Consider the following 19,261-nt stretch of genomic DNA (forward strand, 5'->3'; position numbering starts at 1 on the left):
GGAGACTGGCCTGTGGACTCTGGGCCAGCACTTTTTCCCTGGATCCCAGAGTTTCTCTTCAGTCAACCTTAGGTTGCCCTGTTGCCCAGTTCACTTGTTTGCTCGGGAGATGTGGCAGCTGATATTTACAATTTTCAAAATTTCCTGGTCCCTGCAGCACCTACTATTCCTTGTAGCTTAAGTTTTATTAGGGTGAGGACACAATCACTCAGCACCCCTTCCAAACCCACTGCAACCGTCCTTACACCTGCTTTCCTGTTCAGAGACTGGGACGTCTCAGTGCCAATGTAGTAAGTTCTGTCACTGCCACCACAGGTTTTTGTGTGTGTGTGTGAAAATTTAAGGAAGAGTTTCTTGTCAGATTCATTTGATGAGGGACTCAAGTTACTCACCATTTTATCAGTTTCCAAATCCAAAGCTTGAGAAGAAAGCTTGAGGAGCGCGGTGTCCCCGGGAAGTGAAAGAGGTGTTTAGTGTTGTTTTCCGGTGAACGACACACTTCTGGGAATCGCCCTGCAGGGATGCTGGGATAATAACACCAGTTAGGTTCTCGACCTTTCTCCTCACTTCGATGTTCTTGCCTGGAGGTTGTGCGTGGAAGAGAAGATTTTAGTGAGTGTTCTTCTCTGGGTCTGAGAGCTTCCCCTAGGGCTTTCAATTGCCTCTTCTCCTGTTTGAAGCTGCTTATTTTTGCATCTACCATCCTGCCCTCCATGAGGCTACTGAGGAAGTTCTCCACCTCTGGTCAGCCTTCTCTTCCTCACTTTGTTCCCAACCATCTCCTGTACGCTGACTCTCTCCTCCCCTCACCTCACGTATGCCCTCCAGCCTTGGCCCTTCTTCCCTCCTCCACAGAAGCTTCAGTTATCCTTTCTAAACATGCTCCTCTGGAACACTGTCCCAGAACAAACTTGCCCCGGCTCTCACCAAATAAACTGCTTTCAATAAGCCTCTCCTAACCCCTGAAACAAACAACATCCCATAATCCACCGCATTCTAAAATATTGCTTTCATAACCTGCAACCATTTGCTCCCCTCCCCTCAAAGAAATGAACTGTCTTCAGAGTTCCATCTTATTTGGGCACTGAGCAACCTCAGTGAAACCATAAAACACACACACACACACATGACGGACAACCTCCCCAAACAAGAAAAATGACCCAATATAATCCCGTCTTCCCTTTCTCTCTCTCAGAATGAAAACACTCATGAGGTATATAAGGACCCATTTGCGTCTCTTTGAGGGTTTTCTTCTTCCCAACAAAATAAGCTACGGAGAAATACAGTAAGGCATTCCAAGGCCAAACACATTCTACTGTTTATTACACATATTACATTCTTAAATAAAAATGCGTCACATAACATTTTTTGCATAGATATCTTACAATATACCAATTTAAAAAAGAATTATGAAACAGACCAGTAACAAAAATAAATTTTTTCTTCATTAATAATTTTGTAACATTAACATACCACCATCATATAATACAAATAATAGTTTTAAATCTTAAGACTTTTGTACAGCAAAAAAACTTGACAAAGTAATATATTTATATATATATATAAAAGCTTAAAAAAAATAAAATGTCAAAAAAAGGCATAACCGAGGGCTATAAGACTGGGTACTTCTGTGATATATTATAAATACCAGAGAAGGCCTGAGAGAATGTGACCGGGGGGAGGTGGGGGAGGGGAGGGGGCTGGGAGGAGGTCTCTCTGAACACACTTGTTAGACACATCTGGCAAAAAGAAAATGTATAGTGCAAAAACAAATTTCTTCAAGCAACTGTTAAGAGGATAACAGAGACTGGAAAGCAAAGTCGTGGTGACTAGGGAGTTGTGTGGTGGGAATGGGGACAGGGTGATGAGAGAGAAAGGGTTTTGGTGGGGGGCGGAGATTTATGGAAAGGAAGGGGAGGCTGCAAAAACATTAAACATTTATTTTTGCCTCTGTGTTAGCAAGGAGATCTTGGCCATAATAGGTGTATTTTTCCTCCCTGGAATGAAGCAGAAGTGAAAGATAAGGAAATTAAACCAAGTCTGGGTTTAGATAGGAAATGCATGCTGGAAAAGAAAAATAAAACAAAAGGGTTGAGAACCAGCCAATGAGCCCCAAAGCCTTTCAGGACCTAGATTTGCAGAAATCATTCCGCCTCCAGTCCAAAGGCCTAGGATTAAAATGTCCCCACTCCCCCCCTCCGCCCCCCCCCCCCATGTGGAACTCCCAGTGTGGTTTCCATATACTGGCATTATAAGCAAACCATCCCCCCCAAAAAATTTAGGCACTGGTGGCTACTCCTCTTAAACGTCAGTAGCCTGTTTTCCTTCTGCGAAGGTACAATAGGTACATCTGCCCACGTCTCTAGGCGTGTGCACACATACCACCCTCATTATTCTGACGTGGGGTCCATTTTATGGCAGTAGACAGAAGCTGGAGTCAAAGCAATTTACGATTCCAAAGCTTACAGTGGAAAAAAATTGTATAAACAGTCCCCAACAAAGAATGTATCACCCTTCCCTCACCACCGCTGAGAGGGAGCCCTGTTTGAAAAGAGTATCTGGCTTGGGATATGACTGAAGTGATGGCCTAGGATTTCGCTCTGCCATTTTGGATACCTGTTTCCCGAGGACTTACAAACGCAAATGCAAAACACCTGAAGAATACAGTACTCTATTGGAAGGGCGCGCAGAAGAAAGTGAATTGCAGCTTTAATTTCCCCCCTTTTTCCAGGATCTATGAGGAACCAGCAGAGGGGACTGAAGAGTGTTAAAAACAAGAGAAAACCCTGAAGCCTCAGGCCATTAGTCACAGGATCTCACACTGACAAGCAGATTTCGTTTCCTTGGACACATTTTTGTTGTTCCATCTCAAGTATTCCCAAAGATCCTCACTGAGGAAAGTAGGCCATCAAAGAGGCACTGATGTACCTTCAGGCCAGCCCCTCTGGTTTCCAAACTGAGATATCACCATGTTTACCGAAATGCAACCCAGACCCAGAATTCGAACTCCCTCCTCCTGCCCCCATCCCACGCTTGGCAGGTGGCCACTTCCGGAAGAGGCCAGGGAAAGCTTCCACAAGTACATTTCAAACAGGTTCTACTTAGCGAATTTTCACTTTGGCAAAGACCCGGGTGCAAAATTATGGCCAGAAATGCCGGCCCTCGTAAGATCTTTTAAAAAGGAAAGAAACAATGAAACCTGATTTATGCAGTTAACTATGTTGCACCTCTCCGACTCTCCCTACCTTCTTCCTTCTCCTAAAACCAACTTATGCAAAAGAGAAGACAAAAGCACTTTGCACCGGATTTTACATTTTACGAAGAGACTTCCACGGAGGAAATAATTTTGAACCAATGAAACTGATCACTAGATGTTGCCATCCTTGCCAGTGGAGTTCGTTTCCTTTGACTTCTTTTGACTTTCTGAGGACTTTGCCATCGAATTCAGGCATGGGGGCTACGGGGGGGGGGGGGCTACGGGGGTGGGGGGCGGAATGTTCCGAATGCACTCGGTGAGCTGCCCTGAAAGTCCCATTATTTCCCCTTTGATGCAAATGCACATGGCTAATCTGGAAGCTTATCCCCAACTACAGTCCTTAAAAAATCTTCTCTGGCTTCTAGATTCAAAGAAGATTTTTTAAAAATAGGAATCAGTTCTGCTAATCGTGCGCGAGGTTGGCTATCTTTTTACCCTGTTATAATCAGGCGACCTAAGATGTAAAAAGGGCACAAGGGGCACAGGAGGGGAGGAGAAGGGGGACTTGAAGGGCTTTGCAAGGGAAAGCACGTAGAGAGGAGAAGGAAATGGTCAGCATGAAGTTCATTCTGGGGTTTCCTATATTTTTATAAAATGCAGCTTTGTCACGGAATCTGAACATTTCTTTTACTGGACACAGCACTCGTCACCACCAGGCTTTAATCTGGGCCAATTAACCATTAGTGGGGCAGGAGGCCAGTAGCTAGGAGAAGCATTATAATTTCATGTTTCCACGTCTTTGACTTACAGCCATGTGGCAGGAGAAAGAAGCACAGCTTGAAATAAAGAAAATTGTCAATGGCTTAGAAACATGCTTTCTCTATACAGCAAACTCTGAACCCTGGATCAAATGTGCTTGAGAGAACCACCACACGACACACCACGCCAGGTTTTTCCTTCCAAATTTGGGATCCCCAGGAATGTCACGAGGTAACAATTTTAAATGAGAAAGCAACGGTTTAGTGTGTTTTGAATGTCCAGTAAAGCACTGTTTTAAATAACCTGTCCTCCTGGGAGCCAAGTATCATCCGATGGTTATTTCTTGAAGAGCCTTTTCACTCTCACAGGCTCTTGCCAAACCTTCTCTGCCATTTCAGAGATGACGGACATTTTATCGCAAATCCACTTCCAAAATGATTGGTGCTACCCTCGTTTTATGGATAAGTAATCGTTCACAGGTATCAATCAGGCTAGAGAAGAACAGTTTCAAAGCCATATACTTAGCACCCACCAAATTTCAGGCCAATTCTCACAGTCCACAAGCAAGCAAGCCCCACCATCATGGTTCAGCGCACCCCGCTCTGAGGAAGGTCAGGAGCACAGTACAAAGGACCTCACTGATACAAAAGAGAGAGGAATCACTGAACATTTCGGACACTGATGAGGACCAAAGGGCCTTTGTTCTGCCACATTCAAATGAGAACTTTTCAAGACCACAGATGACAACAGGGAGCAAACAAGCAATGATTACTCTTTTGCATTCTTTTTGTTTTTTTTTAAACTTTCTTTTTAATAGAGCCTTGCATTGGTCAGTTCAAAAATTAAATTCAGTATTATAAACCCTTAATAATAGCATTTCGAGAGGCAAGAGCAGCTCCAGCTGGGGAGAGAACATTTGTAAATCGTGGCAGCCACGGCTAATGCCATCACCGGTACGTGCGTGCATTCATGCCGGAGGCTGCTACAGAAAGGGAAATCAACGAACCAACAAAATCTGGGGTGTCTAAAGTTTCATCTAGTGCACTGACTGGAGGTTCTACAGTTTAATACAGCTGAGGTTTAAGGTCCCTCACACATCCTCCATCCAGAAAGGATGCACCACACATTCAAATATAATCCCATGATACGCCCTGATGGACTGGCCACAAAACGCACTCAGATGCAGTAGAGAACTACGAGATTGTCAGCAAGCAGTGCTCCAGAAAATGTTTCTAAGTCATGTCTAGTTTTAAATCTTTGGAATAAAACTGATTTTTTTTTTTTTTAAATACCCTCCAACTAACATATACAGAATTGCCTCCAGCAAATGGGCAGATTAATATGTGTGTGTGTTTTAGGGTGGTTTTTCTTTTTGTTTTGTTGTTGTTGTTGTTGTTGTTGTTGTTGCTGTTGTTGGTTTTTGTTCTTGTTGTTGTTGTTGTTGCTGTTGTTGTTGCTGTTGTTTTGTTTTTTGGTCTACATTGCAAAAGGGGAAAAGAGAAAGAAAACTTTAAGGGCCGGACCTCAGAATGCCCAGGTGTCCCATCGGTAGCTACCATATTTGTGATCAGGAGGCTCCTTTACCCTTTGATGGGCACTTGTCAACATTTCAGGGAAATCAAAGTTTGCAGAGAGCTGAGAAACCAAATGCCAAGGATCTTGAAGGTTGCTGTCATACATGTATTTGTGTTTCTTATATTATTATTTCCTTTTAAAGACTTCAGTTTTGCATCCCAAATAGGTATGGGGTGGCATTTTAACAGTCAATGAGTCAAACAGTCAAAGGAGGGCAGAAGGGGAGCCAGCTGGTAGGAAGGAGCAGCAACCATGTGCGGACCAAATGCCATTTTTGTTTTTTAGACGTGTCTTGAAGGGATGGTCCCAGAATATACAAAATATACAATCTGTCCTAATAACCACCCCGCTTGCTTGCATAGGCCATTTAATGGTCCTAAAGGCAGTCTTTGGAGTTGAGGCCAGTGCCAGCTAGCTAAGAATGCGGGTAGATAAGAGACCGATATTGGATGTGTGTGTGGGATGGAGAATGAGGAATGTGAACCCCCTAGGAGTCAGCTTGCAGAGTGAATGGGAGGCCTCTGTTGATCCTGGGTGCTCTAGGTCACAGGTCATGATGGGTCTAGCCAAAAAGAATTAGAAACGTGTCTCTCCTTTCAGACCATGAGAGAAACTTTTCAACCCTTTCCTTAAATGTCCACCCTTCATTCCCACAATGGCATTCTGAATTGTGTGTTTTAACAAGTGGGGGCGTATGAGCTCAGTGGGTATGAGAGAGGAAGATAGGATGATGTTTTCTGAAGCCACTAGACTCGGGAGGCATCCTCCATTTTCCCCACTCCTGGAAAGAGTGATATTTTTGGCTTTTTGTCAGGTCATAACCCAGAGTTAGGTTAAATATGCAGCTGCCCTTTGAGACTAGCGACATCTATGCTGAAACTGGTTATAGGGTAGCAATGACTCACAGCACGGGGTTGATCACTATGCGCTGAGGTCATGATGCCTCAAGGGGGATGAGAGAACTGTGATGTCCCATCTGATTGGCTGCTTCGAGAGCTGGACATCCAGGTGCTGAGAGAGTCCTGGAGAGGTTTAGTCCATGGAGAAAAGATAAAACATTTAAGCTTCCAAATAAGCTTTTCAAGTTTTCGTTAGCAAAAACAGAGAGATTAAAAAGAAAAAATCTAGCACTGGCAATAAGGTGAGGCTCAAGGGATATACTGTGATTTATCATCAAGGACTTTATTCTCTTGGCCACTTTGCAGTCATGCTAGAAGTTTCCAGAATCCCTAGTGCATATGGTGTGCAAGAGTCAAAAAGTAAGAAAAGAAAACTCCTCCCTTGAGAGTGAAGTCTAGAGAAATGCAGGCCAGAAAGGTGTAAGGTGTTATTCCAGAGTCTGCCGCCGCTAAGGCCGTTGGTATCGACTCGAAAGATCTCAATAGTACTAAGAAGAACCAAAACCGATCAACAGTTCTGTGAGGAAGTCGGACGCACGGAATAGTAGGACTTTTCACACACAAAGGACAAATAAACCAAGAGTTAATTTTGGCTACCAAACTGCAATTTGGTTTTCTAGGTCATTTTCCCCCAACTATTTAAAAAGAAACATTAGTGCTACACATATGCAACTTTACGACGTTGTATTCTCCTATCAAGTTGCACTGAGAAGCAAGTTAAATAAGCCCCTCTTACTGCCGTCCACCTGCACAGACGTCACATCCATTTTCTTTGATTTCCATTGGCAACAGCGGGAAATAATTCCAATAGTGCTGAAGTAAGCAGCCTGTCTGCCTTGCTGAGTTCACCTGGTTTCCTCCTTCTTCGTCTTCTACCATCTGGCAAGGGCAAGGCATAAAGAATAGACGTATATATTTTAAATATAGCTGAGTGCATGACAGTGCGTGTGTGTGGGTCTATGTGAGTGCGTGTGTGTGTGTGTGTGTGTGTGTGTGTGTGTGTGTACACAGAGGTTTATGAGTGAGAACTTTCTTCTGCGAGGCAATGGATCCCCGCCTGAAGTCCAGCCCCCGGCCTCACGGCATTTCCTTCAGACAACGGCCGACGCCATGGCAACTCTGGCCTTTAGGGGTTTTAGATATGTCTCTTCATATGGAGGGCAAGATGGTCAGACCTGGAAAAACACCTAGGAAATATAAACAACAACAAGGATTTAAGAGGTGTCCAGGCAACAAACTCAACTTCCAGAACCCCTTAGAAAATGATTAACCCTACCTCAAAGAAAGGCAGTACATATGTACTGAGAAACTAGGCACTGTTTGGGGAAGGTGAGCTCAAGGTCAGACTACGTGGATTCAAACCCCAGCTCTTCCAATCCTTGTGTGACCCTGAGCATATTGACCTCTCTGTGCCTTCATTCCTCCTCAGTAAAATGGGGATAATCACAGCGCTCACCTCATAGACTGGTTCTGAGGATTAAATGAGATGATCTACATAATGTGTTTAGAATATTGCCTGTCACATGGTAAATGTCCGTGAATGTTAACTATTATCATAGTCGTCATTACTAAAGAAGAACCTAATATTTGGGATGTGCTTCAGAAACACAGGACATGCCCATATACCAGAAGAATGGTAGAAAATGATTAAATTGTTTCATCCAACGGTGCCTTCAGGTCTCTTTTATGCCAAGTCAAGAAAAAGAACAGAGAAGTGAGCTCACCTTTATTGAGAATAAGATAACATGCAAGCAGAAATGGGCAGAGGACATGAACAGACATTTCTGCAAAGAAGACATCCAGATGGCCAACAGACACATGAAAAAGTGCTCCATATCACTCGGCATCAGGGAAATACAAATCAAAACCACCATGAGATATCACCTCACACCAGTCAGAATGGCTAAAATTAACAAGTCAGGAAATGACAGATGCTGGCAAGGATGCGGAGAAAGGGGAACCCTCCTACACTGTTGGTGGGAATGCAAGCTGGTGCAACCACTCTGGAAAACAGCATGGAGGTTCCTCAAAATGTTGAAAATAGAACTACCCTATGACCCAGCAATTGCACTGCTGGGTATTTACCCTAAAGATACAAACGTAGTGATCCGAAGGGGCACGTGCACCCGAATGTTTATAGCAGCAATGTCTACAATAGCCAAACTATGGAAAGACCTAGATGTCCATCTACAGACGAATGGATAAAGAAGAAGTGGTATATATACACAATGGAATACTATGCAGCCATCAAAAGAAATGAAATCTTGCCATTTGCGACGACGTGGATGGAACTATCATGCTTAGTGAAATAAGTCAATCGGAGAAAGACAACTATCATATGATCTCCCTGATATGAGGGAGAGGAGATGCAACATGGGGGGTTAAGGGGGTGGGAGAAGAGTAAATGAAACAGGATGGGATTGGGAGGGAGACAAACCATAAGTGACTCTTGATCTCACAAAACAAACTGAGGGTTGATGGGGGGAGGGGGTTGGGAGAGGGGGGTGGGGGTTGTGGATATTGGGGAGGGTGTGTGCTATGGTGAGTGTTGTGAAGTGTGTAAACCTGGCGATTCGCAGACCTGTACCCCTGGGGATAAAAATATATGTTTATAAAGCTGTAAAAAAAAAAAAAAGAAAAAAGAAAGGATGAATACCCAAGTTTTGTAGCAACATGGACGGGACTGGAAGAGATTATGCTGAGTGAAATAAGTCAAGCAGAGAGAGTCAATTATCATATGGTTTCACTTATTTGTGGAGCATAACAAATAGCATGGAGGACAAGGGGAGATGGAGAGGAGAAGGGAGTTGAGGGAAATTGGAAGGGGGAGGTGAACCATGAGAGACTATGGACTCTGAAAAACGATCTGAGAATTTTGAAGGGGTGGGGGGGTGGGAGGTTGGGGGCACCAGGTGGTGGGTATTGTAGAGGGCACGGATTGCATGGAGCACTGGGTGTGGTGCAAAAATAATGAATACTGTTATGCTGAAAAAATAAAAAAATATATATAAAAAAAAATAAAAAAGTGGAAAAAAAAAAAAGATAACATGCAAGCATGTGCTAGGCATTTCCCCAACATGACCTAGTACCATTCTTGGCAACCTTCCATGCTGAGTGTTCACACTTCACACTTGTGTGTATGCGTGGTAATGAAGCTGAGGCGAGGGTCACGTAGCTTGTTAGTGGAAGATTTGGGATTAAAACCCAAGCAGATATGCAAGCCCCCTCTTTTGAATGCCCACCCTTTCAAACACCCAGTTTTCTCGGTCCCTGAAGACCAACACTGAGTGCCTTCCTCAGCCTCAGAGCAAAGACAGTGGTCATCTTCACTCCTCCCCCTTTCCTTTGGCACCAGAAACTTGATCTTCTCTTTGGTAGCTGTGCTTCTGTGCTCCTAGTTGTATGGGGCTGACCCTCCTCCTAAGGCTAAAGCTATGGCCATGGTGGTCATTAAGCGACAGTCACATGAGCCATTAAGGTTCATGAGAGCCAGTCCTGGAACACTTGCTGAAACTATTCAAAAAGAGAAGCTCTTTTCCCACTGGGGCTACTGTGCTATTAAGACTAAAGGCTAAAGCTGCTGGTGTCCATATGGCCATGTGGGAAAGAGTCTGCTTGAGAATGAAGTCAACAGAGAAAAATGGGCAGGAAGATAGAGAGAGAGAGAAAGAGGCTTGATGACAACATCTGAGACCCTAGATCCAGCCAAACCTAAAGACCAATCTAATTTTGGTCTCCTTAGTCGGCTGAGCTAATAAATACCCTTCAAAGCTAACACCAGCCTGAGTCAGGTTTCTGCATCGTATAACTAATGGAGTGGGCATTTCCACATCCCCACAGCCTACAGTCTAAGGCTCTGGCTGGAATCACAGTAAAATCAGCACACGAGATAGCAATCATTCCTAGCCCTGAGTGTGTGCTCTCCCTCTGGATTCTTCTCTTGAAACTGGCCAACTATTACCTGTGAAGATATTCCTAGACTCTCCCAAGGCCCAAGACATGCTCACAGTCCAGTTTCTCATTAGGATGTTAGCAAGCTGCCCTGTTCAGGTTAGAAGATTTCCTGTTCCACGCAGGATTTCCCCATGTTTGTTCTCTTAAAACAAACAAAAAACCCACCCTATCTTGTGACCCCAACATTCTCCACCCACTCTGTGTTGATTTTTTAAATAGGCACATGTACAGGATAGAACCCCAAGGAAATGAAGTAAAACAGAACCAAGGCAAAATGAGAAACACATAAGAAAGGGAAGATACAGTAGAAAATAATGTAATCTAATAACATATTGAATAATTCTAATTCTAATTATACCCACTTATTTCAGGCCCTAATTAATATAAGCAAGATATTTGGATAATCCCTTAGAATGCCATCAAAAGGGGATTTAATTTATCATAAAACAGCGACAAATATTCTTTAAAAGTAAGTGCTTGATGTCACTAGTATACAGAAGAGCAATACAGCCTTTAGGGAATTCAGCAGTTAACTCCCCTGACCTCTTCTGTCCTGAGGGCACATCAGTATTGCCCACTGCCCATTCTCTTTCTTCCCTCTTTCCCTCTCTGCCTCCTTTCTGCCCTCCCTCCTTCCTTCCTTCATCCAAACAGCCCAGAGAAAGACGATCTAAGTTGGGAAGTTCTTTTTGTGGGCATTTCCTTTTTAAAGTTAACATCCTTAACAAGAACTCTATAAAGATGCCATTCTTATCTCTTCTACCAGCTGAGATAGTCATTAAAAAGAGGCAGAGCCAAAATCTGAACTTAAGCACTGTGACCCCAGAGCCCATGTTCTAGCCACATGTACTCTTTAGACTGAGAAGGGAGACTGAGCTGTCAATTTCAGGAGATTATAGCAAGCAGAATAAGGGGTTCCCCCCAACCAAATGTCTACACCTAATCCCCGGAAACTGTACATATGTTAGGTTACAAGGCATAGGAGAATTAGGGCTGTGGATGAAATTAATTTGCTAATCAGGAGATTATTCCTGATTATCTGGGTTGGTTCAATGTCATTTAGAATATCTTTAAAAATGGAAGAGGGAATTCAAAGAGAATACAGAGAGCAGCATGGGAGGACTCAACAGCTTGGATGATGGAGGGATGGGGTGAGCAGGCAAGAGATATGGGCTACCTCCGGAAGCTGGAAAAGACGAGGAAATGGGTTTTCCCTAGAGCTTCTAGAAAAAAGAACACATCCCTGCCAATACCTTAACTGTAGTCCAGAGTGACCTTCTAACCTCTAGGTTACCTATAAGAAGGTACCTATAAGATAAATCATTTGTAAAGTTAAATAAAGATGATACTAAATTTGTGGTGATTTTTAATGGCAGCAACTAGAAAATGAATCCAGAAGTCAGTCTGGTTGGGCCTGAGCTGTGAGCACCTGTGAGAAAGCAACAAAGCAGGCACCAGGAATCCTGCCTGTCTGAGGAAGAGAGGGATTACAGATGGTAGTGGGGAAAGACAGGCCTTGGCCTGGGGTCCAAACCTCTTTCCTTTCCTTTCTATGTCCTGGAAACCTAAGGGAAATAGCATTCTTGATACAGAATTTCATTTGCAGACACCTTTCAGTGATCTATGCATTCCAAACTTCTATTCTGCCTTTCCCAACTGCCGACCATGTGCTGGGCATCTAGCAATATATGTACAAGCATCTACATTTATGCTTTGAGATCTTGCAGGGAAAAAGAAAAGTTAAAAACAACAACAACAAGTATTTAACATGGTATGAAATCTAATCGCACTCCTCTTCAACTGAACAAGCATTGTTATTTCTTCAAATTCTCATACCTACGTGGTGCTTAGAATTTCGACCCCTCACCATGGGGGTTGTATTTAAATTCAATACACCAGCAAGATACTTAGTCAAGATTAATTTACACTTATTAATTTACATGTACTGAGCTCCACATAGGAATAGTAAAGGTAATAGATAAATTCACATCTAGAAATGTGGAATCAAATAATTCTAAGGGTAATACACCCCCAGGGAGTATTTATGACTATGTAGTAGTAGTCAGATGACCTTAAATAAGAAGGTCCTTAATGATTGAAATTTGTTCATTACAGAGAACTAGGCAAACCACTATTGTCATTTCCCTTGACTTCTGAAAAAGGCACAGTTAAGTCATGTGGGCATTAAGCCAACAGCAAGCCTCCAGGGCACCAAAGGGGCTAGATATAGGTTGGTTTGTCACCACCTATAAGTGGGTTGACTCAAAGATCAAAATGTATCCTCTTAACAGCCCAAGATCTTGCAGGTACTACCCTGATAAGCAGTCTCCCTAAATGACAACTGCGCTGAGTTGGCAGAACAATTGCCCGTGTATCACCACCACTAGAAACAGCTCTGTGGACCACCACCAACAACCCCATGCTGTATGGGCTGGGAAACAAGCCTTATCCTTCCAGTAGCTGGTCAGACCATGGGCTATATGGTACAGTCTGATGGCGAGGAAGTGGCAGAGTCTCACTGTTTTCCCCCCCAACCCAAACCTGAAGCAAGAGATCACAAAACCCAATGTGTTCAGAGGCCGGGCCACAAAGTAAATGAGTACAGTGGGTCAAGGACTATCAGAGTCTATCTTTTTTTTTCCTTTTTATTTATTTATTTTTTAAATTAACATATAATATATTATTAGCCCCAGGGGTGCAGGTCTGTGAACTGCCAGGTTTACACTTCACAGCACTCACCATAGCACATACCTTCAGATATGAAGAAATATTCCTCTTCTGTAAGAGGACACAACTGGGCAAGCGTGATGATACATGCAATGGATGGTCTGGCTTCATATTGGAGAGACCACAGGGAGTGGTGGGAACAGTGAAAAATTACTGATCACATGGCCATCACAAAGGGAGAGTGATTACTATTTAGCTTCAGAAAATTATGGCCACATGGGAATGTAAGCCCAGTATTACCAGATCTGATTTTTCCAGACAAAGCCAGAGATACAGACATTTTTGTGGCATCTAGTAATTTAAAATATAAGTAAAGCAAACAAACAAAGAAAAACTCTTTTATTTTCTTTTTCAGTCTACACCATAGGCAAAATAAAAGTATAAATTAGACTTGGTACATGCTTTAAAGATAGTAAGTCCCACTCCCAGCTTAGCCTCTAGAGTGGTCTGATTTCTCAAATTATAAGAAGAGGGAGGTTTCTTGGGCTTATACACACTATATCACCTACAGGATTTAGAGTCCTGCTAAGGGCTACAGATGCCCTCTTTTCTGAAGGTAAAAGTCCTCTAAGGAATGCCAGCTCCCAGTCACGCCAGGCTTTCCTTTCATCTGCTTTGGGACCACTCCAATTCCCCACGCCACCTCCCGGACCTGCTCTATTCTTAGCACAGTCACTGCAGTTGAAACGTAAGGTGCTGCTGGTCGTGAGACACTAATGAAGATCCAACCCCTTTTTCTGACAGTGTTGAAAATGTACTTACTCTTGGCCAAAGCCCACAGGACTTTGACCCACATCCCCCCCAAATCACAATCTCCCCCAAATACCATGTCATAGAATTTGTACCATCTGCTCAGCAAATTTCTAGCTCTGGGAACTACAGAATTTGGTGAAGAAAAATAAAGCAAAAGGCTAACCAAATTACCATCTCTGACACCTCCTTCCCTGAAACAACCAGTTGGCTTGAAATAGGTCTCCATACAAATCATACACATGGTCAGATTTAATCCTAGTACATCAACTGCTGGACAGCTGAAAACTCCTCAATAAGTCAGTTGATCTGCAGAGAGGAAGACGAACTCTGGCAATTTCCCAATAAGAATTCTTTGTCCATTTCTAAGGATGAATGTAGTCCATAACACACACTCTCCACATAATAGCCTTATCACCCTTCAGGGATGGGCGACTTTTGTGTATGCCTACTACCGCCATACTTCGCCAACTCACAGGGGATTCATCTTCATCCCGGTCAATATAATGCTCTTCCTCAAAGAACTGTGGGCAAAGAGTCACCCTCTATTCAGCTTCTTTATTAGTGGCTGGGGCTAAAGAGAAATGAACTTGAGGTGGCAACCGAGGAAAGATGTCAAATAAGGAGAAATATTACCCAAATATAATCCTGAAGCAAAACAGCCACTGATTCACATCAATTCAGGGGGCCTTGAAGGTAATGGGATAGAAATTAAAAAACAAAAAAACAAAAAACAGGTTGTGATCTTGGGGAGCAGAGGAGAGAGCTCCAAAGGAATGAGAGACAATAGCTTCCTAACGGACTTCCTCAGCTCTGGGGCGGGAGGTTATCTCTGGACTCCAGGAGGCGTGGGGGCTTTATTTAGTTCTTAAAGAATGAAGATAAGAGGAAAATAGCCTCTTCAGGAAGCAGGAAAAAAAAGGAGGAAAAACATGAATGCTCCTTCATAAGCATCTTAGAGGAGCACCAAGCCAACTGGCCACCCATGAGATTTGGCCACTATTGCTCTGCTCTCCAAACACACACACACACACACACCCAGCCCCCCCCCCCAGGACACACACACACACACACACACACACACACACACACACACCCAGTACCCCCCCAGGACAGAGGAAGGCCTAGTGCAGGGAGGGGCTGGTGCAGGGACTGGGAGGCAGGATGGGAAAGCGATCCCATTTCCTCCCACGGAGAGCCAGGCCTCTATGGACATCCTGCACACCCCTCCTGCCATCCTGCAAGCTGGGGAACCCTGAGGCTTTCAGGGCTTTTATCGTATTAGAAGCATTTTTCTCATCATAACTGAGACCTTTAGTATTGCATTAAAAAGATGGTTAATTTTCTTAAGCTTCCTTTTAAACACAGAAATAGGATTAGAAGGATAACATGCTCAGATGCAAGCCCATTATTTGATTATGTCTAAACCTAATCCTGCCTTCACCTTGGCCTGCAGAGTCTCCATTTTGGGGTTTATTGGTTGATAATGCCAGGGCTGTCAGATACTATTACTTGTGTAGTATCTGTTGCTACGTGCTCTTTCTTCCACTATCAAATGCTGAAGGTTGGAAATTGAATTATAGGATAAGTTCTCAAAGGCTGGCCATCTTTTAGACCTTTGTACTTACTTTCAAAGGAAAAAGAATGATTCAGGCCCCCAAAGAAGGGGACCCTCTCCAGTAAATTCATTTCTAATAACACTCTGGAGGAAAGCCTTATGAGTAACCTTCTTTCTGTTAAGCAGGCTTTCTACTCTTTCACGTTATTAAGAATCAGGAAAAATGGTATTGATGTTAATAAAAAGATCAGAAGAAACAGCTACAGGTGACCATTCTCTGTCCTATTACTTTTCATATTATAGTAAAATCATCTGTCACATCATCTCCTCAAGGGTAGAACTGCATCTTATTGCCACTGAGTGGCTCACACGATTCCTGACCCAGTGCCGGTGTTCAGTAAATACTTGTGTGCCTGAACCAAGAATTCATATCATCTCTGGATTATACACAAGAAGGCACCCTTACCTCATGGGTTTTCTCTGGAGAGCTAAAAGGCATGCGTGGGCCTGAGTGTCTGAGGCAGAGGCTTGGGACAACCCCAGGAGCACACAGACAGCCCACCTCCCCACCCCAACCCACCTCACCTTCTCCCCTCCCCATCCCAGCAGCTTCTGTGTTTCTTTACCTGTCGCAGTGGTTGCATTTAAAGGGCTTTGCACCTGTGTGTTTCCTGTAGTGCCTCGTGAGCTCATCACTTCGTGCAAAACGCCATTCACACCCTTCCCAGGAGCACTTATAAGGCTTCTCACCTGCCAGAAGAGACAGAAGGACCATGATCAACAAAGGGAACAAAAGGGCCCCACGCCTGATCCAGTTCTGCCACCTATCCATCGTCTTGGAAAGGGGCTGTATAAATCATTCTTGAAAGACTACATTTCCCAATACAGCCGGTCACACTTTAGGCTCCTGGTATTTTGTTGTTGCTGTAACTGCTGTTGTTTTAACCTTCAGAAGTGGTTTCACAGGATCCTCTAACCTGGAGCTGTCACTTCGGTTCCCAGAGTCAGAGCATTTCCTTCAATGGGTGAGGGATCAATTTTTATTTATTTTCTATTCCCTGGAGCACTTTGACCCCCCACTGTCCAAGCAGAAAGGAAATGTGCTATTTTCATCGGAACCACAAATGCTTCTAATTCTATTTTTCCCCAGAACCTACAGTAATTTACCATTTCGGCCTTTTTAGCTTTCCCCCTCCTACCACAGAGACTGGAGCCAGGGAGCTGACAGCTCAGGTCTCCCAGAACCACTGTTCTTCCAGTAAATGTGAGTGGATGGACAGTCTGGAGAGAGGGCTATGACTCAAGAGTAAAACAAAAATCACCTGAGATTCCTGGCCTTTATGTAAAAAGCAGTCACAAAGTCCTATTTAAGAAGCCCATAACTTAATGGCTACAGACCAGTCATATTAGAGAGAGAGAGACAGAGGATTACAAAATATTTTTAAAGCCAACTTGTAAAGCAAGGTTTTAGCCACAGTGAAGCTGCTTGTAAGTACGAAATTCGAGCTCTTGTGCTCAAGTGACCTTTTTGCACAGTAAATACAGATGGACGGGTATGTGAGAGAAAGTACACGATTTTTCCTTAGACCTTTTCCTTTGACCCATCAACGTCTGTCACCAAACATGGCAAATATTTACCATTCCAACTGTATGGTGGGCTGGTTCTGACCAAGAAGAAAAAGAATCCTAAAAACCCCCACGAGATCGTGAGAGTTACTGAGCCTTCGTAACTGAGAGGCAGGTTAGCACAGTGGTCGTGAGCCTCTGAAGACCACCGTCTGGGGCCCAGCTTTTCCGTGCTGCCCCTAACTGTCTAACCCCGGGCAAGTTAACAAACATGTCTGTGTCTCTGTTCTTCTAGAGATAATACCAGTACATAACTCAAAGTGTTCGGAGAGCATAACTTAATATCCACAGGTATTACATATTAATCAGAACGCTGGCTGGCTCACTTAAGATTCACATCCCTGGTAAATGCTATAAATTGCCAAACCCCAAATTTCAGGGCACACAGGTGCCCAAGCAGTGCTACGGCTGCCCCATTATTGCTCTATTTTTAATAGCCAGACCTTCATGAGGCAGGGCTTAAGGAGACACTGCACAGGTACTATACTTGACCCACTTTCTTCTTTCCACCTTTTTCCTTCCCTTTAAACCTGACTACAAAGTGCTCACAATTCTTTATTTGTATCACCTAGAATTGAACCAAACATGATTGAAAATTTTATTTCATTAAATCGAAGCCCTAGTGAGCCACTGCTCTATAAGGCCCGTAGAGAAGAGGAATGAGAAATACAGGTATTTCTTTTAAAAGGAACCAAGGGGACATGAAGAAGGGCTAGAAGCACAGGAGGAAACCCATTCAGTTTTGGAAACCAGGAAAAAAAAAAAAAAAGAATCACTGAACAGTGTTAAAAGTTCACCTTCTGGATCCTTAAAGCCAAAATTTTAGAAAATTACGCCTGCTGAAGAGAAGTAGCAGAAGGGGGGGTTGTCCAATCAACTTTGGAGTTAACACACCTGGGATCGGAATTCATTAAGAGTTCATTACAGAATATGCCTCAGTGTCCTTCTCTGTTAAATGGGGCTGAGCTTCTCATGTTTGCTGTGAGGTTTAAATATGTTGTTATGTAGAGGACACATATCCTGAGCCAGACACAAGGTAAATATTCTATTAATTTCAAGTTCTCTTCTTCCCACATACACCTGTATTCTCAGAAGCTGTCTAAAGGTTGTCCCCCAAAACTTCTGGAGCTCAGGCTCCAGACAGCTGAGTCTGGAATCACTCTGGGCAACCTAAATATTCAAAAAACAGTGTTCTTAAGTTTTAAGTATTTTCTCAGTATACTGATGGAGAATGTGCCAGAAAAATCCAGTGCTCTTTCAATCTACTCTGAAGGAACAGGATGCTGAGGGGAAGAAGAGACCCCCCTTGGAGAGAGGTGTGCCCTCCCTGAGAGGCATGTTGGCAACATTTACTTAAAGTGATTGATTGCCCACCAGGCTCCATTACTTCAAGGAAATCTGGCACAAACAAACAAACAAACAAAAAAGGAGAATGAGGCACTTTAGAAATTCACAATACCTCCCACCCCCCTGAGGTTTTCAAAAGCAAGTAACACTGGAGGTTCCTGGAACCTGAGGGACCCAACACACCTCAAATGCAACAAGGCATCTGGAAAACCCACAACATTCTACAGCAACAAGCAGAGACATCTAGTCCCCAGAATCAATCCCACAATCGAACTAATCCGTCCATCATAGGCAACCACATTTTGAAGGACAGAGGAAGGACAAAGAGAAAATGGAGGTTCAAGAGGATGTCTTCAGGTATTTTTGAAAAATTGTTATTTCAAACTGTTTGGTTTTCCCCTTGGCGAATCTTTTAAAAAATGGTTTTGTTTTGTTTTGACAATTAATATTAAGGATTTATTTACTTCCCAGAAAATAATGTGGACTCAATTATGGAATAAACCAATTACCTATCCCGTGGCTATTTCAGTATCCCTTTTGCCAGTGTATAGACAGAGACTACAGATAGTTTGACTTGGCTTTGAGTTGTATCACCTAACATTGTTTCCTGCTAGCAGAAGAAGCTCTTTTGTGTCCTGATAGTTTACCAAGATATGTTATGGTGCTTCATCAAGCTCTTTTCCAGTGTCTGATTCATTTACCTATAAATTGCCATTTCTGCAAAAACTCACTAATATGACCTTAAAATAACCAGGAAAGAACTTGACCAAATGAAGGAGCAGTACCTGATGCAGGCAGAGTGCAGAAATCAGAGGAGCAAGAAAATATATAGAAAGAATTGGGATGAAGACTTCGTATTTAGGGCTCAGA

General features: G+C 43.3%; 1 protein-coding gene across 4 annotated transcripts in view; it reads right to left on the minus strand.

Annotated features, from left to right (window-relative positions):
* Window positions 1–1,306: 1,306 nt before the first annotated feature.
* Window positions 1,307–19,261, minus strand: part of KLF7 (KLF transcription factor 7) — a 90,828-nt gene continuing 72,873 nt past the window's right edge. For all 4 annotated transcript variants that reach the window (XM_047720961.1, XM_047720958.1, XM_047720959.1 and 1 more), the window contains exons 3-4: window positions 16,045–16,168; window positions 1,307–7,616 (exon numbers count right to left, since the gene is read on the minus strand). In XM_047720961.1, the coding sequence (XP_047576917.1) occupies window positions 7,579–7,616; window positions 16,045–16,168 (162 nt within the window). In that variant the 3' untranslated portion in view covers window positions 1,307–7,578. The remainder of the gene's footprint in view (window positions 7,617–16,044; window positions 16,169–19,261) is intronic.

The sequence above is a fragment of the Lutra lutra genome, chromosome 3, assembly GCF_902655055.1.
Source record: "Lutra lutra chromosome 3, mLutLut1.2, whole genome shotgun sequence".
Lineage (NCBI taxonomy): Eukaryota > Metazoa > Chordata > Mammalia > Carnivora > Mustelidae > Lutra > Lutra lutra.